Consider the following 21,444-nt stretch of genomic DNA (forward strand, 5'->3'; position numbering starts at 1 on the left):
TGAGGGGGCAGCAGGCAGGTGGGGTGTGCTTGAAGGAGAGGGCAAGCTGTGGAGGGGCTCACCTGGCTACACGCAGCTCTCGATAGAGAGGAAGAGAAGCTTTGAGGGGACGAGTCATCTCCACACCTAGGGACTTCCCTCCGATGGAATAATTTGCACTGTGACAGCAGAAACAGCACCATTCTGGCCTCTTTCTCCCAATCACTCTGGCACCTCTCAACAGAGGAGTCACGCAAGTGGTCCCACCTCTTTCTACCCCTCCATGCCCCATCACAGCCCTTCTATCCCCATGGGGCCGTACCCAGGATGATGGAGCTGCTGAGTGGCACTATCGAAGTGCTGGGTCCCAGGGAGAGGCAGGGGTCATGGGAATGCATTACGGCCATGGAAAGGATGGAAAAAGGAGGTGTGTTGCCTGAAGAGTCCTGCACATGAGGGATCTCGCTTCAAACACACCCGTGGCCTTCCATTGTGGTCTCTCTTGCCTGTCTAGGACCTGCTGTGGGACAACCTCATGCACTGAAACCGGACCTGAGTAAGGCAAACTTGATATTTGTGCGTCTTCTGCCATTTATGTGTGGTATAAAGATGGTTAGTTCTGTATGATTTCCTCCTCCCCTGGACTGGGATACCAGCTGGCATGGAGGGGCATCTCCACTGCTCATACTGCTCCTGCCTCATGCTAGTGGTTTGGACTGGGGTAAAACACATCAGCAGCCTTTAACCAAGGAACATACAGTGTGTAGACAACACCTGAACTCCAGCAGCCCTGCAACCTTGAACCTCCCTGCTTGAGCTGAGTCAGGCACCTCACCATATCCTGCCTCAATTTCCCTGAATCAAAGAGCAGGAGAAGAGCATGTTTGCAGCCCTGTGCCGCACTTAGGGCAAGCTTGGAGGTGGTGGTTTGAGCAGGAGCAAGTTTTATTGTCCAGCTTCAGAAACGGGTGCCCCTGGGACCCATTCTGCTGAAGCAGTTTTCCTTCTTGCACATGCTCCTAAATCTCTTGGAGAGAAACAGCTGGGGCTGGGGCTCCCTGCAGAGTCCCAGGCAGACCCCAGAGGGTCTGAGTACTTTCTCTGAGGTTCTGCTGAGGCTCAGCCTCTCCCAGGTGCTGCTCGCCGCCCTGCTAACTCACAGAATCATAAAACCATTTAGCTTGGAAAACATCCCTAAGATCATCAGTCTGTGAGACACGAGAACTAATTGCTAATTCCCAACTGCTGTTGATATCTGTCCATTTGAAAAATGCAAATCCAAGAAGAACATCATTGCTTTTTAATAATTATTGCTATAATTAAAGACAATTTCATGCAGCTTAGTGTTGCATTAAAATATGTCCTGATACCAGATTTGGTATTACTCTATTTTGTTTCATTGCTTTGCCGGGTCACTCCTAAGTTTTAGGAATATTTCAAACAAACGGACCAAATGAAACATCTGTTTGATAGAAAGTTGAGTATTGAATGTTTATTTATTTTTAAAGACGAATAATTGAGTGCCCTGGGGTGCTCAGCTTGTGACATTTGAGTGGTTTCTGTGTCGGACTATGTCACCTCGGTGTCCACCTTGCACAACCTGTGTGTTACCTTCGTGCTTTCAGCCAGCACCACGAGGGCTCCTCTGCTGGTGCGGAGCCTCGCTGGCTGCTTCCCCCTGTGGGGACAGAGCAGTGCCCGCTATCCCGCATCTTTCCACCCCCAGCACCTCCCTGAGCATCTCCCAGCCGCACACAGCCTGGGAGGGATGAAGGATGCGCTCAGCACCACGGCAGCAACCCTGCATCACACCACTGCCAGAAGCGGACGCATCCTGACCTGGCCAAGAACTACAACTCCCAGGAGGCAGCACGGGGACCCCCCTAATCCCCCCCCCCCCAATCCTTCCCATTCCCCTCCCCAGCCCCAGGCTGCCGGGGGGCTGCGGGGATGCCCATGGGGCTGGGCTCTTCTCTCCCCCCGGTGCCACCATCAGCAGCGATGCGGCGGTGGCGTGGGAACCCTCATCCAGCGGCCGCCCTCTGCTCCTCCAGCCCCTGCTCCCTGCCTTTGTTCAGCTTCACCCTTCCTCCGGTAGCTCTCGCTGAGCTGGCCGCAGACTTCCTTTAGGTCAGCCCGGCTGCGGCCGCAGAACGGTTCATGGGCGAGTGGCAAACGCGTCAGTGGCTCTGGTTGCCCCGCGGGAGAGAAATGCCAGCCAGGGGCTGATGGCTCGCCCAGGTAAGATGCTTTTCGGGCCAACTGATGTGTCCGGGTAGCCCGAATGCGATGCGAAGCGACCCTCCCTGCGATCTGATGCTGCCCTTGGTTGCGGAGCTGGAAGAAAAGGCGGTATTTGGATCTGTAGGATCTGGATGCTTAAAAAGAAAAGGAAAGGAAGAAAGCGGGGAGGAATTTCTTCTTTTATGCTAATTGCAATTTGGTGCTTTTTGTCCAAACCTGGAGCCAAGTGAAGTGCTGCTGCAGATTTCCTGGCTGCTGGGTCCTTGGTGGTCGTAGGCTGAATCCACTGCCTGCCCAGGGGGTTGGTGACCTTCCTGGGTAAAACTGTGCTTTTGAATTTTTCTGAGCCCCTTTTGCAGCCTGGCCAATGCTGAGGCTTGGTCTGCTGAATTAAAACCAGTTGTAGGGACAGATATCTGCTCCCCAACCCAGGGAGGGGGCTGGCCCCCCGGGAGCCTCCCCTCCACTATCAAACTGTAGACCCAGATCCTGCTCCAAATGTGTGTGTTTTGTGTCTGCTTGCTCAAGAAAGTTTGCAGGTAGTTGGGTTTATACATATATAAATTTATTTATTTATTTATTTTGTGGTTCTTCTACCCAGAGTGGTGAGTTCAGCTTGGACAGGGGCACCATTGTGCTCCAGTGGTGGAGCCATCTCCAGACATCAGTGGGGAGCCAGGTGGGTTGGCAGAAAGGGACAAGAACTGCGCCTAAATCTGAAATAACTTTCCCCATTATAACTGTCCTCTGAAATCAGAAATATCTGTCCCTCCTTATTTAATGCTCGGAGCCTTTACCTCTGAGGAGCGTACAGCTGCAAACCCTGCACCGCTGTTGGATGTGGATGTCTATACTCCAAATCTGTTTGTCCCCAAACCCACGGCACACCCCACTTCCCAGCCCCTATGCCTCAATGACCGGCTCCCCAGGTTCTCATCTTCCCAGCCCCAGCCTCCCCAGCCACCCCGAGCTCCAGGGACAGATCCCACTGGCAGCCTGTGTCCCTGCTGGCAGCCTGCCCCGTATCTGGTGATTTTGGCAGCAACGCCTTCAGCCATCAGTGCCATCAGTATAAGCCTGGCCAGCCACATATACTTTTACTGACAGACACTTCTAGCATCAATATCTTCCTCCCCTCAGTCCTTCTGGATCCTTTCCCTGCTGGAATTCACAGTCTTAATAGGAGATGTTGCTCACATCTCTGTTGGCCCTCATTTCTTTTTTAATGGCAATACATAGGACGCAGGCCCTGCTGTCTATTGACCCCTCTGTGAAGAGGGTAAAATTGTTTTAGCTGGCTGTCTCGCTTCTCCAGCTACACACCAAGGACATCGCTGACCTGCCTTCCCCCGTGCATGGAGGTCTGCCAGCCCAAAGCAGCACACCCCAGTTTTGCAGCTGGTGCCAAGTTTGGTTTTCTTCTGGGTTTGGGGGATTTTGGTTGCTGGACAGTCACTCCTTAAAAAATGGGAGCAATTACAAAAGTTACTGCAAAGTGCGTTAATTGCTTATTTACTTATAAAACGTCTTGGTAAAGGGCCAAAGAACTATTCTGAGAGTAAAATCATTAGTGCAGCAATAGTAGAGCCGAAACCTCAGTGTCATTGCAGCAATGAGTGCATCTCAAATCCCCAAATTGCCAGGGGAAATTAGCCTGCTCCTGCTGTCTCTGTTGGAGTCCAACAGAGCTAAGGCCTCAAAGGTCTCAGCTTCAGGCCCCCACAGAGCAGCCAAGGTGCCACCTGTTGTGCTTACCTAGCGAACAAAGCTGGTGGAGAAGAAATAATGCTTTAATTTTGCCTTTATGTTTTCAGTCCAGCAGTCAGAGTCTCCGGGAATGCCAAGGAAGCATCTCCAGGAGATCAGAGGAGGGAGAAGATGGAGTTACAAACATTGTGTCTGTAGCTGAGGTGAAAGGAGGCTGAGAAATGAAGACCATGCGTTCCTTGTTGGCCTAGAGCTGGCACACAGCGGCAGCACCCTTTCCCCCGTGGGGAATAAAATGCATCCATTAAAGTACAAAAAGTACACTTTGATGTGCGTGTCCTGATGGTTTTTCTACCCTCCCAGGCAGTCCGTCCCCATCACTCCACGGATTTGTGGTGCTACCACGCTGGGCACAACGCTCTGCCACCATGAGGGACTTGGTGAAGCGTGTGGTGCTGAAGACACACACGTGTCAGGAGTGCGGCAAGTCCTTCAGCAAGAAGGGCAACCTGAAGAGACACCAGCGGATCCACACGGCAGAGGAGCTCTTCACCTGCGGGGAGTGCGGGAGGCGTTTCACCACCCGGGGCCACCTCATGACCCACCAGAGCATCCACACGGGAGAGAGGCCTTTCCGCTGCGGGCAGTGCGGGCGCTGCTTCCGCCTGGAGATATGCCTGGCTGCCCACCAGAAGACGCACGCCAAGGGTGGTCCCTACCTCTGCGCCCGCTGCGGCAAGAGCCTGAGCACAAAGATCTACTTCAACATCCACATGAGGACCCACACGGAGAAGAGGCCGTTCGCCTGCACTGAGTGTGGGAAGAGCTTTGTGAAGAAGGGGACGCTCACCGCCCACAAGGAGATCCATAAGCGGGAGAAGCCCTTCAAGTGCCCTGACTGCAGTAGGTGCTTTGGGCAGAGCGCCACGCTGCTGGCCCACCAGAAAATACACCTTCGGGGGGGGCCTTTCATATGCACTGAGTGTGGGAAGAGCTTGAGCACCAAGCGGTACTTCAATGTCCACCAGAGGAACCATGCGAAGCAAAAGTCATTCGAGGGGCACATCAGCGGTGTGTCTCTCCAGGTCATCCAGATTAAAGAGGAGTCTGACTTTGTCTTTAAGTCAGAAGAGAATGTGTTGGAATATATGCTTTATGAAGGAGGTGGAGCCCAGGGGTGTAGTGCACCTAGAAACCCATCTGATCCAAAAAGTCCTCCTTGGAAAACCCAGACAAAGGAGGAAGCAGAGCCACCCAGTAATGACACAAAAAACATTACTGCAATAGCCTGCCAGAAACTTTACATCAAAGAAGAGCCAGAAGAAAACATGGATTATAGAAAGCTCTTTGATCCAGAGATCCCAGTGTTGGCTTTATCGGAAAGACAGGTTAAGAAGGAAGGAGATGCTGATGGGCAGCGTGACTGGGAAGTTCCTGTAGCAGCTAACAGGGTGCTCCAGGTGAAGGAAGAACCACAGGAAAGCATCGAGTTTGGGATCCACTGTGGGCAGAGGCCAAAACTCAGTGCCCTCCAGAGGATCCAGATTAAAGAGGAAGCTGGCGTGGAGGCTGACCACCAGCAGTGCCAGAGCCCAAGGAGGAAACCGAAGAAATCCAATCAGCCCACCAAAGAGGGGATACTGGAGACCCAGGAGAAATCCACATCCAAGAAGGATCTCTCATCAAAAGGAGCTCCCAAAGGTGAACGGATATTCCCCTGTCCCGAGTGCGGGAAGAGTTTCAATCAGAAATCGAACCTCACCAGGCACCGGAAGATCCACACGAGCGAGGGGCCGTACAAGTGCAGCGAGTGCGGGGAGAGCTTCCGCATGAACCGCAAGCTGATCCGGCACCAGCGGCTCCACATGAGCGAGCCGTTCAAATGCGCCGAGTGCGGGAAGAGCTTCACCCAGCGATCGAACCTGGTTCGGCACCAGAGGATCCACACCAAAGAGGAGCCCTACCAGTGCCCTGAGTGCGAGAAGACCTTCAACCAGAAGGCCAATCTCTTCCGGCACCAAACAATCCACGTCCGCATGGGGCCTTGCAAGTGCACCAAGTGCGGGAAGTGCTTCCCCCAGAAGCGCCATCTCATCAAACACCAGCTGCTCCACTCCCGAGGTGGGGCCTACAAGTGCGGGGCCTGCGGGAAGCGCTACCGGCTGAAGAAGTACCTGCGGAGGCACCAGAAGATCCACACGCGGGAAGGAACTGCCCCCTACATGAAGCGTGGGGAGGCCATGAGGACTGGTGGTGGGCCCCACCATATGGAGCAGGGAGCACTGGCCCCCATGAAAAACAAAGAGGAGAGCTGAGAGGGTCTGGGACCTGCTCCTGGGGGAAAGCCCTGTGGGAAATTGGGGAGACAAAGTCTGCCGGCCGTGTGTGTGGTACCATGGGGTGGGGTGGCTAACCTGAGGGGACAGCGAGGCTGAGGGGGCAGAGCCCTGACAGAAACCGATCCCCTTCTGCTGTTTGTTGAGCACGGCCCTTGGGGTATCATTTGCTCACCCTTTGTGGGATGGGGCTGAAGAGCCAACCCTCTTCAGAGCACTTAGAATCACAGAATGACAGAATGGTTTGGGTCGGAAGGGACCTCAAGGCCCATCCAGTTCCAACACCTCCCACCAGCCCAGGCCGCCCCCAGCCCCATCCAGCCTGGCCTTGGGCACTGCCAGGGCACTCCTCTGGGCAGCCTGGGCCATGGCCTCGCCTCCCTCACAGGAAAGAATTTCTTCCTAATATCTGATCTAAATCTACTTGGAGATGGAGGGATGAGATCTTGGCATTCTTGTAACTGGGATGCTTGTGCCTCTAAAGCCTGCCAAAATTATGGATGCCAAAATTGTTTTGTGTGGACATTGTGTAGCCAGGAGGACTGGGAGAGCTTTATTGTTATTATATCACTGCGTTTCTGAGAAAGCTGGAGGGATCCTAGTCCATTGAAGCAAGGGCTTAAAGAAGGGGTCCACATTCTTCTTCCCCCTCTCATGGCTCTGATCCACGCCTTGATCCCACTGGGCTGATGGACCTGAATCACTAGTCGATGAGTGGTATGGATTTGGGAGTAATTGCTGCCAGCCAGACAAGGGTTTCAAGCCTTGAATGCCCCAAACCAGGTTCCCAGATTGGTTTAAGCCAAGTCCCTTGGTTTAAGCTTCAGTCCAACTGAAAGTAAGCTAAGCAAAATCAAAGACTGTTTTCCAAAGCTGGCCCAGAGGCTGGCAGTTTGAGTTCTGGTTTCTCTCCCACAGCCCCATTGCTTCGACGTAACCGAGAATGACTTTTCTTAGCATTCAGTGCTTTTATGCCCGTGATGAACCAGGACTGCCTTTGCCACAAGTCCCAGAGGCATCAGCGACCACCAGCTTGAGCTGACACTGGTGCTGCTTCTCAGCTGCCTGCTTCTCTGCCTGTCACTGTGAGGCTTGTGGTAGGATATTGACTTTACTGGGCATTATTTAGGGAACTAAATCAAGCAGCAGGATTAGTTGAACAGGTCTTCAGACTTTATGGATGAGAAAACTGGAAACTATTTCCCTGTTGAGATGCTTTCTCTTCCTCTCCCTGGTGTAAAGAGGACTGTGCAGCTACTCAGAAGCATGGACAGTTCTTCATCACTCACTGCTGACAATGGTGTTTGAGTGTTCCCTGGCCAGAGGGATCTTTGTGTCTGGAAAGTCCCTGGTGAAGTGGGGATGTGGAGGGAGTCCATGAACCCCAGAGCCACTCCCCAGGATTACTTTGCAGCACTGCTATGTGGTCACCTGGGCACGGTGGATTAAAAACATATATTAGGGTTTGTTGTGTTGCTGTAATATGTAGAGTCCGAGGGGCAAGTGGGAAAGTGCTCCATGGTGAAGTAGTATCTCTACCTCTCTCATTCTGTGCAGGAAAATGAACCCCCTCCCCACCCATGAGTCACATACCTCCACTTTGCAGGATATGTTGCAGATGGCATCGTACCAGTGGCATTGAAAGCCATGCAGCTACCTGCAATGAAACTTCGGACCCAAACTACTGGTTGACTGCACTGAGTGCTTTACAGCAGCTGCCTCTCCAGGCAGGGAAACTGAGGCTTGGAGGTTAAGAAGGGAACAGGACAAATGGTACTTGAGTTTTACCTTTACCACCTAGTTGGACACCATCGCGATGAGGTGTTTTGTTGTGGTGACTCAAGCCCAACACTGCGTACAGCTGCCAAATCCCAAAAGCACAGTGTAATTTTGGTGTTTGGAGTCTCTCAGACTTCAGCATAGTCATGCCTAGGATGTGATTCCAAGCAACAAGACAAGCTCTGACTCGGATTCTGAAGGAGCCTCCCTCTCTGTCCAAGCCTTCAACTGCGAACCATAGTCAAGTTGGTTGATCTGAAAGCTTCCCCTCAAATCCCTCTGGCTTGGTTGAGAATCATTTCTGGGCAGAAAAGGTAGATATACAGGGGTAAACCACAAGTTCAGGATGTTTTAGTGGAGTCCAAGGATCACCCTTGCTAGAAGAATGGGTTGGGAAGCTGTGTTCCTCAGGAAGAACATGGCTAAGGCGTCTTGCAAAGCAAAACAGCTCCTGTTAGGGTTGCGGAAGAGCAGAGGTACATCAGAGCCCTTCACTGGGGAGAAAGTAACCACCAGATGGATGGCATTTATTTCCTTTTTCTTAGTCTAGCGTAGTGCTGTAAAAGATTTTACCAGCAAGAGGATCTGGTATGGGAGTTTTTCCTGTTGTATTATTGTGCCCTTCCTTTGACCTGGACAAGGCAGGGAGTCAATGTCAGTAGCATTCCTGGCCATCACTGGGTCTTGCACTGTTCACCATGGCCAGTGTGGGTATCCCAGCTTCTGGAGAAAATCCAGGTTAAGAGTTTGTAGTATCTTCTCAATAAAGTAAGTATTTAAAGAACAAAATCAAACAAAGTGAGCCTCTTTTCTATTTGTGGGTTTGCTTTCATCAGCTGTCACTGAGAGAACCACACTACTTTCTACCCATAATATGGAAAGAAATGCCAGAGCAAGATGAGTGCCAGTGGTGACCAAATGGGCATGGTTGTGAAGAGCCTTACGGGCTCTGCTGACTGCATCAACCAGCTCTCCAGGAACGGTGCTGCGAGCTCAGACCCCAACGTACAGACCCTGGGGCTCCAGACGGTGACCCACTGTCACAATAGGAATTATGCACTTCACTCAAAAGCAGCAATATATTCATTGATGAAAATAGTGATTTAGCAGGGTTTAATCATGAATGAGACAGCAATTTAACAAAGATCTAATGGTAAATGCAACGTTAGCAAGGTTCATGATGGCAAGGTCACTTGATTATTTACTGCATAGGAGATAGACTAAAAGCATCAGAGACCCTTGTGTTGAGTCACAAGGCACAGAATGGAGTCCCTTTTGCCATCCAAGCTTCAAGGAGTCTAGATATGACTAAATCCTATCCCAATCCCGGATTTAACAGTTTATGCCTAAAGGATTATATGCAAAATCAATCCTTTATATCACTGAGCTAAGATTACAAAGTTTCAGCGTCCTTAGCAAATCAATTGCAAAGTTTCAACAAGAAAGCTATTAGTCGCTCACTATCTGCCACTGGTAAGGAATCTCTCAACCTCGAGGAGTAACCTTGAGGAGCATTCCTGCTAAAGGGGAAGACCCTGGCATGCAGTCCCCTGCAGTACAGGAGAGCTCCATGGGCTCTGGGCTGTCCCCTGTTTATGGGGTAAGATGACTAACTCATCGTCCTATTTGTGCACCGGTCATATCTGGTTAGCCCTTAGATTTATCTCCCCTGAAACTGAAAGCCATCTCAAATGACACCATGGTGTTAGAACCTGAAATGATGCCCTAAATATGGCCATTTTCATGTGTGAGCTAATCTCTACCCTTAGTGTCCCACCTGTGGGAGCACAGTGCTGGAAGCAGAACCTCCTTGGTACCCCCAGGGTCTGCCCAACAGTGGGACAAGACACTATGGCTTCCTTAAGGACCCCCCATAGAGGAGCCTTGCAGACATTTTGGGCTGCCAGGTCTGGTGTCTGCTGCTGGTGGTCATGTTGGGTGTTGGGATCAGGCCCATGCAATATTCAAAACTCCTTGAGGGAAAATGGATTTATCTGGGAACTGAACAATGCCAAATCCTCACCCACCCTGGTAGCAAAATAGCCTTCCTCCTTTTCTCCCTATATTAAAAGGGCTCCTGGATAATAATAAAATGCTTAAAATTCAAATTTTCTTCACTTTCTTCTTCTTTATTCTTCACTGCACAGATTTTAAGCAGGAAACCACACTGTAAGCATTCACTGAGCAGTCTCAGTGACCGAGTGAAAAGGATGCCCCCCAGTAAATTCAGTGTGGTCAGGCTGAAGCCAGCGGAGTTAAATCACAGCAAACATTGTCAAGTTAAGGGTCAGAGATCCAAGCTCTGAAGACTTTTTAAAAGAACTCTTCCAATGTTGCACAGTGGGACAGGAAGGGCTTGTATTGAGACACTCACCATACTTCATTATATCTGTAGATTTCAGGAAGAATTTGGCTGTGAGACTTTTTCTGAACATTTCATTGACTCCCTGGCTGTGCGTATCAGCTCAGCTTCATTCTGCCTCCAGCATGCAACATGCCTGGAGGAGAGATGTGCGCAGGCTGTGTTGGGGAGCACTTTCACAAGAGTGTGTATTTTGTGCTTTGATGGGACGCATAGAGCTGCTTGGCGTTCAGCACATTATGGTATGGTGGGAACGAGAGGTTCTGTGGGGCCAGAGCAAACATCTGCTCGGACATAAGTACCCTGGGATGTTTACTTGCCTTTTGAGAACATGACGGTTCCCGTGAGAACTTCCTCAAGAATCCCAGGCTGCAGGGAGCCTGGTGTCCCCACAGATAGGGAGTGAGGAGAGGGAGAAGACGAGGGTGAAAACTGGATGAGCAACAGGACACTCAGCATCGCACCCTTCCACACAACCTTTATCTGCTCATGATGAGCAGTCTCCATGGGGAATGACTGTCTACCTCCCACCCCCTTAGCCACCTCTCATGCCATCCATGGTGCAGCTAGGACCATGTTCTCAAGCTGAACTGCCAAGGTCCCTCTGGATCCACTGCCTCCATCTCCTGACCAAAAGCACAACTTCTCCCTTGAAAGAGGTTTCTTGTGCTGGAGCAAGGCAATGTTGAAAGGTCTGCATCAAAGGAGCAATGACGGACATTATGAGAGGCTCCTGCCTGCAATCTTTCTGAACAAGGTCATCAAAAAATCTGTGATCTCTTTTTCTAGGGTCAGTGTTAGCCTGGAAATAAGAGCAGCCACCAGGATGGGGTGGGTGAGGTGAGCAGCGCTGGCCTTCGGGTCTCTGCTAATTGACCAGGAGGTGATTACAGCACGCTGCTATCCTTTGTAAAAGGACTGCTGTCCCAGAGGAGGCATTGCAGGGTGCTGCTGCTGACTCTTTTTTTTTCCACCCCAAGCTGATTTTTGTCTCTCCTGCTTCTGTCTGGCCTCTTCCCTGGGGAACTGCTGTTTCAGAGACACCAGCCCCCTGCATGCCTGCTGCTTTCCTCAGCTACAGATTGAGGTGTGACCAGGAGGTAAGGACCGTGTGATGACTTTTCTTGGACAGACTGCCGAAAATTATGTAGCTTCCCCTGCAAGAGAGTTAAACTGGGATTAAAGCACCTGCCCCACTGTTGTGGTCTCCTGTTTCCCTCAGTGTCATTTGGAGACACTTGAATTTATGTGCCTCGTTGACGCATCTTAACTTTGAGCTGAATCCCAGCCAAGGAGCCAAAGACTTGAATTCATCCTGGAGGTCCCTTTGGCCACAAGCTGGCGTGGGACCAAGAAGCATTTTAACGTAAAGGGGGAAAGGAAGTTCCTGTTTCTCTGGAATTTTTTTCACTTTGCTACTTCATGCTGACAGAAAAAGGGGGAAATGAGGACAACTAATTGTAAAGCCGGGAAAGCTTTTTAAAGTTTAAAAACCATTTTATTTAAAAAATAAATGAAAGCTTTTCATTTTTGGAGGATGGAGGACTGCTTGTTTCCATTCAGAGTCAACGCTATCCTAAAACAAAGTGTTTCATTACGGGGTTAAAGTAATAGTTATTCAAGGGATTGTTCAGATTTGCATGCGGTGTTTTCTGTTGTTTAGTTTGTTTTTTCCCCAGGGAAAAAAAAAGGTGGGAAAATATGGGATTTTTCTAGAGTTTATGTGGAACAAGTTCTTGGCTTGACAGCAGATCAGGTACTACCACACACTCATCCAGGTTTGCTTTAAATAAAGAACTCCTGAGATTTCCTAAGTGCTTAAATTAACATGGATGAATGAATACGGGGGATAAATGCTGCTGATGGAAATAACAGTATGCATGGCCCTAAGAGTGCAACAGCAATGTGACCAAGCCTGTTGTATTCCCATGGTTGGCTGCAACCAGAGTAGCGGTCAGGAAAGAAAAAGGGAATAAAACAAACATTCTTCACACAATAAATAAAATAAAATAAATAAAATAAAATAAAATAATAAAATAAAATAAAAATAAAATAAAATAAAATAAAATAAAATAAAATAAAATAAAATAAAATAAAATAAAATAAAATAAAATAAAATAAAATAAAATAAAATAAAATAAAATAATAAAATAAAATAAAATAAAATAAAATAAAATATATATGCAGATATCTGGCAAAACTTGCAAATGATATGATGCAGAGGCAGGTGCAGAGGGGATAGCTTGATGCCAGAGTTAAGAGCTAAACAAGGAGCTAGGGCAATTCAAGCACTTCCTCCAAAAAGCACAGCTCTGGACATGCTTTTTCTCCAGCCTTGGCACTGAGGTGCAGTTCTATTTCATGTCTTGCCCAGCAGGTTACAGTGTGGAGGGTTGAAGAAAATAGAAGCGACATGAAAGGGATGCTAAAAATGGGAAGCAGGCCAGGGACTGAAATGAGGAAGCAGAAGTGAGAGCTTCCGCCTGCCAAAAGAAAATCTCTGTGAAGCTGAATAAAGACAAGAAAAAGCATATGTTGGATGGAACATGAGTAGCAGCTCTTCCTCTGGCAGTGAAGCCCCTGGCTCTGCAGAGCAGCCCACTGCCCTGAGGACAGCTGGGAACAAGAACAGAGCCACGCAGCCTCCAGACCCTCCAGACATAATCACCGCCCCGGGTCTGTACACTTCATATAGAAAAAGCAAGGGCAAGAGTGTATGAAGGACACCCCGCCAGCAAAACCAGTGTGGAAACCATGAAGGAGAAGAGAAAAACCCAAGTACAGTGAGGAACCACTCTGTATCAAGCCCTGCAGACGCTCAAATGTACCAGTGTGATGCATGTGGGAAGAGCCTTTTGAAGAGGAGCAATCCCATGGCCCACCAGAGGAGGGTCCAAGGCAGTCATCTGGGTTGGAGGGAGATGTACCAAGAGGACATAGTACACCCTCAGTCTTCCATCTCTGTCTCTCCTCCCCAGGTAGTGTCTAGACTGTGGGACGAGCTTCACCCACAAGTCTCAACTCATCGTGCACCACCAGAGTCACACAGGTGAGGAGCCCTACCACGCAGCAGCTGCCATAAGAGCTTTATGGACAAGTCACAGCTGGTGGCCCACCACTGGATCCACACAGGTGACCGCCCCTCAAGTGCAGGCTGCGTGGCCGTGGCTTCCACCAGAAGATCGCATTCATCAAGCACCAGCAGGTCCACAGCATCAAGGGGGCTTGGCAGAATACCACCAGGGACCTTGTGGCTGAATCCACACCAGCATGGGAGAAACTCTTCTGCTGCAGTGCCTGCAGGAAGGTGTTCAAGAAGAAGTGTCTGTGCTGGTGACCCACCAAGGAATTCACACAGGGGAGGAGACCTACCCCCGCCCCATGTGTGGGCAGCACTTCTGACAGAAGATCCCCCTCACCTGGCACCGGTGGACCCATGAGCAACGCAAGGCCCACATCTGTGGGGCCTGCAGGGACCATTTCAGCAGCAAGGGGGAGATGCTGCAGCACCATCAGAGCCACCACCCCTGTGGTAGCATTGGCCACAAGGGAGCATTGGCCTCTGCCAGCCCCAGGCTTCCCTGGACCCTGGGGTGAGGAGTGGTCCTTGACATGCACCATCTGCAGGAGAAGTTTCCACAAGGAAATAGCTCTCATCACCCACTGATGGGACAACAGTAAGAACGAGCCCAACCATTGCAGCAAGTGTGGACAAGTCCTTTCTAACAGGGCCCGGCTCCGGCTCCACCAGCCTTCTCATGCTGGGGACCAGGTGTTCAAATGCACCACGTGTGGGAAGGACTTCAAGAGGAAGGAGATCTTGACTACCCACCATTGGGTCCACACAGGAGAGGCTCCCTTCCAGTGCCCCCAGTGTGGCAGAACCTTCTCACAGAAGGCCAGCCTCATGAAGCGCCACCTCACCAATCATCTGCTCTGAGTGTGGGCAAAGCCACACCACCACCAGCTGCTTCAAGAGGCACCAGAGGAACCACCTCAAGAAGCAAAGCCCTCCTGGTGAGCGAGAGGAGCCCTCTGAGGACCTGTCAACCAGCCACGTGCTGATGGGTGGCCACAATGGCCCCACAATTGTTGTGAAGACTGAGGCCGATGCTGATGACTACAAGGTCCTGAAGGCTGAGGCCTGCGGGTCCTGTGATGGCAGGGATCGAACGCTCAGGGAGGGAAAGGCTGGAGCCTGCCCTCTTGAGGATGGGGTTGCTCTGCCCCCTACTGAGACCCGCAGCCCTCTGGGTGCTGCTGCCCAGGGAACTCCTCGTGGTATGCAGTGGGAGCCAGCAGTGGAAAACATGCAAGGATCGGGACTTCAGTTAGCAGCAAGCCCTGAATCAAACCTCAGTCAAAACTGGCTTCAAAAATGTGAGATCTTGGGTCAGGGTGGGATGTAAATACATATTGTAGCTTCATTTGATTTCTGATATGTGACCGTACTTCATGAGGGGTTTTATTTGATAACAGGGGGGCAGAGAAGCTCTTTTTTTAAAAAAAAAAAAAAAAAAAAGACAAGGAAATGAAATCTGTGATCTTGGGTAGATGTGATTCCAAGAGATTGAGTTTTTTTTTCAGAAAAAGGACCAAAAAAATCTCACCAAACATGATGAGACTTGCCACCACTGACATCCCAGCAGGAGCTGGAGCAGAGCAGCGTCGTTCCTGGCCCTCCTGCAGCCAACACCAGCACCGGCTGTCCTGCGGGCACATGCACGCTGCGGGGGCTGCTCCCGTGGGAAACTCACAGCCAGAAATAAGGGCGGATGTCATGGCCGAAGGGCTAGGGACTGGGAGAAGGGCCACCAAGGTCAGCAACACTCCTTGTGGAGGGCAAACCCCCACCCACGCAGCCCTGTTTGCAGAGCCAGAATAAGAGCCCGGGCTGGGAACCAGTGCAAGGGTTATATCGAAGTGTTGTTGCTAATTTATAGCAACATCACGCAGAGCTTGATGGCGTGGGGTAATCCCTGGGCTCACTTATTATGGAGCTGAGGGTGTTTGTTGCATGTCCTGTGCTGGCATGTGTTTGCAGCCATGAGCACAGCGTGGCACCAGCAAAATGTGCAATCCGTTGCTCCGCCAAGAAGGTGGGCATTAGACTCGTAGAATCACAGAATCATTAAGGTTGGAAGAGACCTCCAAGACCATCTGGTCCAACATCCCCCTACCACCAACGTCACCACTAAACCATGTCCCCAAGCACCACATCCAACCTCTCCTTGAACACCCCCAGGGACGGTGATGCCACCACCTCCCTGGGCAACCCGTCCCAATGTCTGACTGCTCTTTCTGAGCAGAAATGTCTCCTCATTTCCAACCTGAACCTCCCCTGGTGCAACTTGAGGCCATTCCCTCTAGTCCTATTACTAGTTACCTGCGAGAAGAGGCTGAAGCTACTCCTGGTGTGCCACCCCCCAGCAGTTAGGGGTTAGCAGAGGCTGCTCCCACCATGGGTATGGATGAATGTCCCTGCACCTGGTAGGAGACTCTGGCTGTATGGGATGGAGCTGGCCTGTCCCATAGGATATCCCTGTCCCAGCTCAGTGACTTGGAGGCCGCCTCCAAGGCCACCTTGCCCAGCCAACTTGCTGTTGAGACTGGTCTGGGGGGAGAAGAAGGAAGAGGTTTGCTCAGCAGTCACTTAAAATGTCATTTCAGACGTGCCAGGGGTGTTCAGCGGCAACTACATCCTAGGAATTGCTATCAGAGCTTGTTTCAGCAACGCCAAGAAGATGTTCACCACCTTCCCCAGAGCCAGGAGCACCCATGGTGAGAGCAGCACCCTCCACTCTCCCACCCGCTCCTTAGCAGCTGGGTTTTGCCTTTGAGATTGCACAAATGTAGCGAGGCACAGTACCATGTCAACACAACGCTGAGTTTGAGTAGTGCATGTGTCTTTGGAGTTCAAGAAAACCCTCTCATCTGCTTAAAATTACCCAGGATGCAGTCTGAAATGTCTGTTTCACAGAAGCATTACGATTGGAAAAGACCTCATTTAATTTCATTGAAAAATATATTTTTTTTCTCTCTCTCTTTTTTTTTTTTTTCCCCAGCAGGTCTGTTTGATTTTGAAGGTTTCCTTCTATGTTTCCGTTCCTTTAATCCTGCATTTCTGTTCCCACAGTGGTAAATTCATCAGCTTTAAATAAGTGGACTGATAACAGACCATGATAATAGTACACTAAACTACTACAAGAAAAGCAGAGAATTAAATCATTCACTAGAAAACAGACCACGGTGTAAGACTGCTGTTTCCTGAAAGCTTTGTATCCTTTCAAGATTTTTCAAAACTGATTTTTTTTTTAATTTTCTTTTCATACAAGATGTTCTTGCTCCAGTAATCTTTGCACAGCTCTGCCCTGCTTCTGCAGGCTGAAACAGGGCTGTGCTCAGCCCTCAGTGCCCATCTGCTTCTCCCTTGTCCTGTATTTGGGGATTTTCTCTCTAGAATTAAGTAACAGAGAGAAATAAATTACCCGCCTCCCCTTTTTCTAACTGATCCTGATTTCACTAACTCACATTATGTCTTGCTAATAATCCCACTGCATATAAACAAATTTGAGACGGGGATGATCTGAAAACAGCTCCGTACATCGCAGGGCAAAACTGCCCTGATTAGGTGACTCCTTTTCTAGCCAGGGGGATTATGAGCAACGAGTGACAGACCATGTTACCAGAGCATGGAAACAAGAAGAAAAGGCTTTGCCCAAGCATCTTTCAAATAAGATGCAGGAGAACAATTAACAGAACCACAATTAATGAACAGTTAATGACCACAGCCTCTTTGGTCTCTCCTTTGGGAAACCGGAGCTGCTCGGTGTTTTTGAGCTCCTGGAGAAGTTTGACTGGTGTAGGGTGAATGCAGATGAATTCTTAATCTCACTTGCATATGTTCCCAACATCAAGTGAGAACATAAAAGAAAATGGGATATTAACTTTCTCAGTGTTTGTGGGTGCTCTGCAGGCTGCAGGGGCTGGCCTTATATCCCCTGAATTCAGGTGTCTATAGCAGAGATGTAAACATCTGAGCTGGTCACCCCCATTGCAATCAAAGGAGAATCAAGGAGAAAGTTATTTTTTTTGCACTACTTAGACATTCATTCTGGGATGAGACTCCAGGACTTCACTGACCCCCCCGGCTTAATCTCCACAGGCTGCAAAGCGAAGCCGGCTTGGAGGGAGACATCCCCTTGGGATTTTAGCCCACAGCAGCCAATCTGACTGAGAAAAGAGCAGCAGCTGTACGGACACAGGCTGCCACGGCTGGTGATTAGAAGACATAATTGGGGTCAGCGCTGCAGATGCCTCTGTCACAAAAACATCCCATCCCTAAGCCTTTGCTCCCTGCGCCTCGCTGACGGCGCTCTGCCTTCCAACGGTGCCGGCTGCGTGTGTGCTCCCCTGGGAGCGAGCTGGTGGGGATGGCAGGGCTGTGGAAGGCTGGTATGATTCACATGGAGGGAGGGGATTATTTCCCAGCTGTATTTTTTACAACTCTGTTCTTATTTATTGCTAGGCAGAAGGTAGCCGTGCATAAGATGGAAGAAGTAGCAGGAGTTGTGGACACCCACTGAAATATTAACGTGTGATCCAATGTTATTTATCGTTTTTCACTAGGTTCCTTCTTCCAAAGCAAAATATTTACATTTTGCATTTGTCCTTGTTTTTAAAATCACACACCAGCACAAAACTGCTGTATAGGATCCTCCAGCTATGAGAATCATTTCTTTCCCTTTGATTTTTTTTCTTTTTTTTGTATTTCCTCTGATTTGCCAATGATTTGCCTCTATTTTTCTAACCAAAAGCTGAGCTAAATGAAGCCATGGCTCAGTGCTGTTGGATTCAGATCATCCTGAATGAGGTGGAGGTGAGAGGTGAGGGCCTGGGGCAGGAGCACCCCCTGGGGACCAGGACTTGACATCCTCATCTCAACTGAGCCCTTCATCCTGCTGCAGGTCTGACCAGGGTTTGGTGTGAGACTGAGGTTTCACAATATGAAACAGTGAGAAGGAATTTAACCTTCCAAGTCCCTGTGCCAACCCTTGGAATAGCACGTGCAAGGGCCTTACCTCACCTTGGTGTGTATCAGCCTGCAGAACTCAGCCAGAACAGAGGGAAAATAAAAGTGAAAACTGTGGTTGATGAGAAATCTCTCCAAACGTCAGAGCGTCCTGGTTCTCTGCTCCTCAAATCATTGTTCTTTGCTCATAATGCTCTTTGCTCCTTGCAGACAGGAGGCCATCACCAGGGGATGAGCAGCAGAACAGCAAATGATTGTGAGGTCTTTCTTGCTCGTGTCCACATGGTGCACAATGAGCATCCCTAAACCACACCTCTCTGTGCCAGCCCAGCTCCGTATTTCTTGGCACATAAGAAGACCCTTTTTTAAGAAGCAGGAGGTGGACGTGGTGGAAGAGACACAAAATATGCTTGTTTAACAAATCACCTGCTGGCACGTCCTGCTGGACCCCAGGCACTTGTGGTCCCCTCAGGTGCTTTGGCACAGGCCTGAGTGCAGCTCTGGGATTTGGGATGGCACCTGGGCTACGTGGCTGGGGACGTAGGCCTGTGTCATGGGCTATTCAGTGCCACAGCAGGGTGGCTCCATCCCTATTAGGGACAATAGAAATGTCCCCAAGCTATTTTCTGAGCAATTCTCTCCAACTGGGTCAATTGCCAGATCATTCGACCGCCACCTCCATCAATCCCCATTTCTGTTTGCACCAAAAAGCCGATCAAGACTTGTTTCTTCCCTCCTACAGAGAGACATTTGTTATTCAGAACAAAATATTATGTTGCCGTGTTATTTAATCATGTCAAAATTCATAGGCAGCATCTGTGCAGAAGATAAAATGTTTCGGGACAGTTTAGTCCTTTTCTTATCTGAGCGATTACGGTTATGTAAAGACTTTTCTTTCAAACACGGAGATGGAGTTTCATAAGCGAGAGACCAAAATAGTGCCAAGTAGCCAACCATCTCCCCTTGATCACACCGGATTAGTACAATTAATCTGTCCGCATTAGTGGCCAGCAGGGTTTTGCCTGGAGGATATAATATATATTTATTATTTCATATCTGATTTCCCACAAGAGGCAGAAAATTCAATCGTGGGCTTTTCTTCTCCCCATTATATTTTTGCAGATGGGGTTGTGGGATTTGGAAAATTACTGCGGGGCTCCTGGTCGGAGGCGGGGGGGACAGGTAGCAAGGGGGGGATGAGACTTCTGTTCGTTTGTACATCTTCTGAGAAGAAGTCAGCAGGAATCGTCTGTTTGGGGAGAGCAGCCAGGCCGGAGGCCTCAGCTAGGCCCAAACACCCATCCAGTGACTTCGGTATAACCAGCAGCTTTCTGGCAGCCCTGACGACACTTTTCTGACAATATCACTGTTCTCTCCTAACACCACAAATAAATAAAACTCAGAAATACGGAATTATTTACCTGGAAGGGAATCAGAGCTATGTATTCCCTGTCTCCTATTCAGCTGCAGGAACGGTGCCCTGTAAGTTGCCTTTAACTAACGTGAAGCCCTTGAAGAAAGAGCAGAGCTTAGCTTGGCTCCCGAAATTAAAACCAAGAGGGAAAGTGCACGACAAGCATTCCCTGCTGTGGGTGTTTGGAAATAGGTGCTGAGGGTTTCTTAGTGTGCATTCAGTGCCACAGAGGTGCTGCGTTTCTTCCTAATATAATAAGCAAGGACGCAGAGGCCTGGTCTGAAGCACCCCCTGCTTAACAGATCACAGATGAGTTGCCTCAAATGCCACTCCGATCACTTAAAAGTGGGCACAGATGGACGTGGCTGGATGAGGGATGACGGATGTGTGGGTCGAGCTGAAGGGAAGGAGGACGGCAGGATATGGCCCTGGTTCGTCCTGCAGCTCCCAGCACCTGGGAGCCCACGCGTGGGCCTTCACAGACCAGACGCAGCCATCGGGGGATGTGAAGGGAGGAGAGGAGGAACAGCACTGACACACTGGGATCCTGCCTCTCAGGACTTACTTTGAAGCTGTCACCTGAAAGCTTTACCAAATATTCACAAGTTCTTGTTTTAGAAGAGAAAACGAACAGCTGTTTTCTACTTCCGAAAAGCAGGGAACACCGTGTGAAGCCAGAGCTAGGGTCCCGGCGATGCAAGCCGAATCACTGCTTAGAAAGACCAACAGGGTTTGTCAGCGTTTTTCACTTTTCACAGCTTGATGAAACGAATGAGCGATGCTCTCCCATCCCCTCGCAGGGCAGAGAGCTGCAGGTTACAGCAGAAAGCGGAGCGTTACTTGATCGGCTCGGATGGGAACATGGAAATGAGGGTGGCAGCGCGATGCGGAGTTGGATTGAGATTCAGCAGCGCCCGCTTATAAATACTTAACTCTGCCTATCTGGCGCAGGAGGTGAATCACGGGTCACAGCCAAGATAGGAATCAAAAAGGTTTAAGCTGACTTTCCAAAGTACATCTGTTGGCTCCGTCTTCGTTACGACAAGCCCTGCCCCTTCAGTTTTTTGTATCGGGGGTTTTGGCGAGGCGCACGCCTTCAGCCGTCGGCCGGGCTCCTCTCCCTGGTGTCCCCATCCATCAGCAGAGAAAAACAGGTGGTTTTGTGGTCCCTGCTCACAATTCCTGCCTAAAACTGAGACAAATCGTGCCCCAGACTCTGCTGATCATGGAGGCTGCCCAGGAGGCTACAATTGTCCATGTTGTAAATTAATTGCATTTAATTAAAAGGATGCCCCCAACTCCATGAGCACGTGGGGATGGAGGTCCAAACCTCACTCTTACACCCCAGCTGTGCACTCCCCTAAAGAATATACCTCATTTCTAAAACTTTCTTAGAGCCACTGTCTTACTTGCATTAAAATCTGGGTTTCAGCAGCATTTTCAGCCATTGAATTAATGAGAGTTAGAATCATTAATTGCAGTTAAATGCGGTGCTGGAGGACCAGGGCTGCAACACGACTGAAACCCGAAAGTTAAAAACAAACCCTGCAGTTTCAGTGTGCAAATACCTTCCTGGTGCTTGCTATTTTCT

At 49.7% G+C, this 21,444-nt stretch overlaps 1 protein-coding gene across 1 annotated transcript; it reads left to right on the forward strand.

The window, feature by feature from the left end:
* Positions 1-1,474: 1,474 nt before the first annotated feature.
* On the forward strand, positions 1,475-8,834 carry LOC308190049 (uncharacterized protein). Its single transcript, XM_080580899.1, has 2 exons — positions 1,475-2,220; positions 4,038-8,834. Exon 2 carries the CDS (start codon positions 4,359-4,361, stop codon positions 6,243-6,245), a length of 1,887 nt encoding a protein of 628 aa, XP_080437025.1. The 5' UTR covers positions 1,475-2,220; positions 4,038-4,358; the 3' UTR covers positions 6,246-8,834.
* The last annotated feature ends 12,610 nt before the right edge of the window (positions 8,835-21,444 follow it).

The sequence above is a fragment of the Anser brachyrhynchus genome (genome assembly GCF_964034855.1).
Source record: "Anser brachyrhynchus genome assembly, chromosome: 2".
Classification (NCBI taxonomy): Eukaryota; Metazoa; Chordata; class Aves; order Anseriformes; family Anatidae; genus Anser; species Anser brachyrhynchus.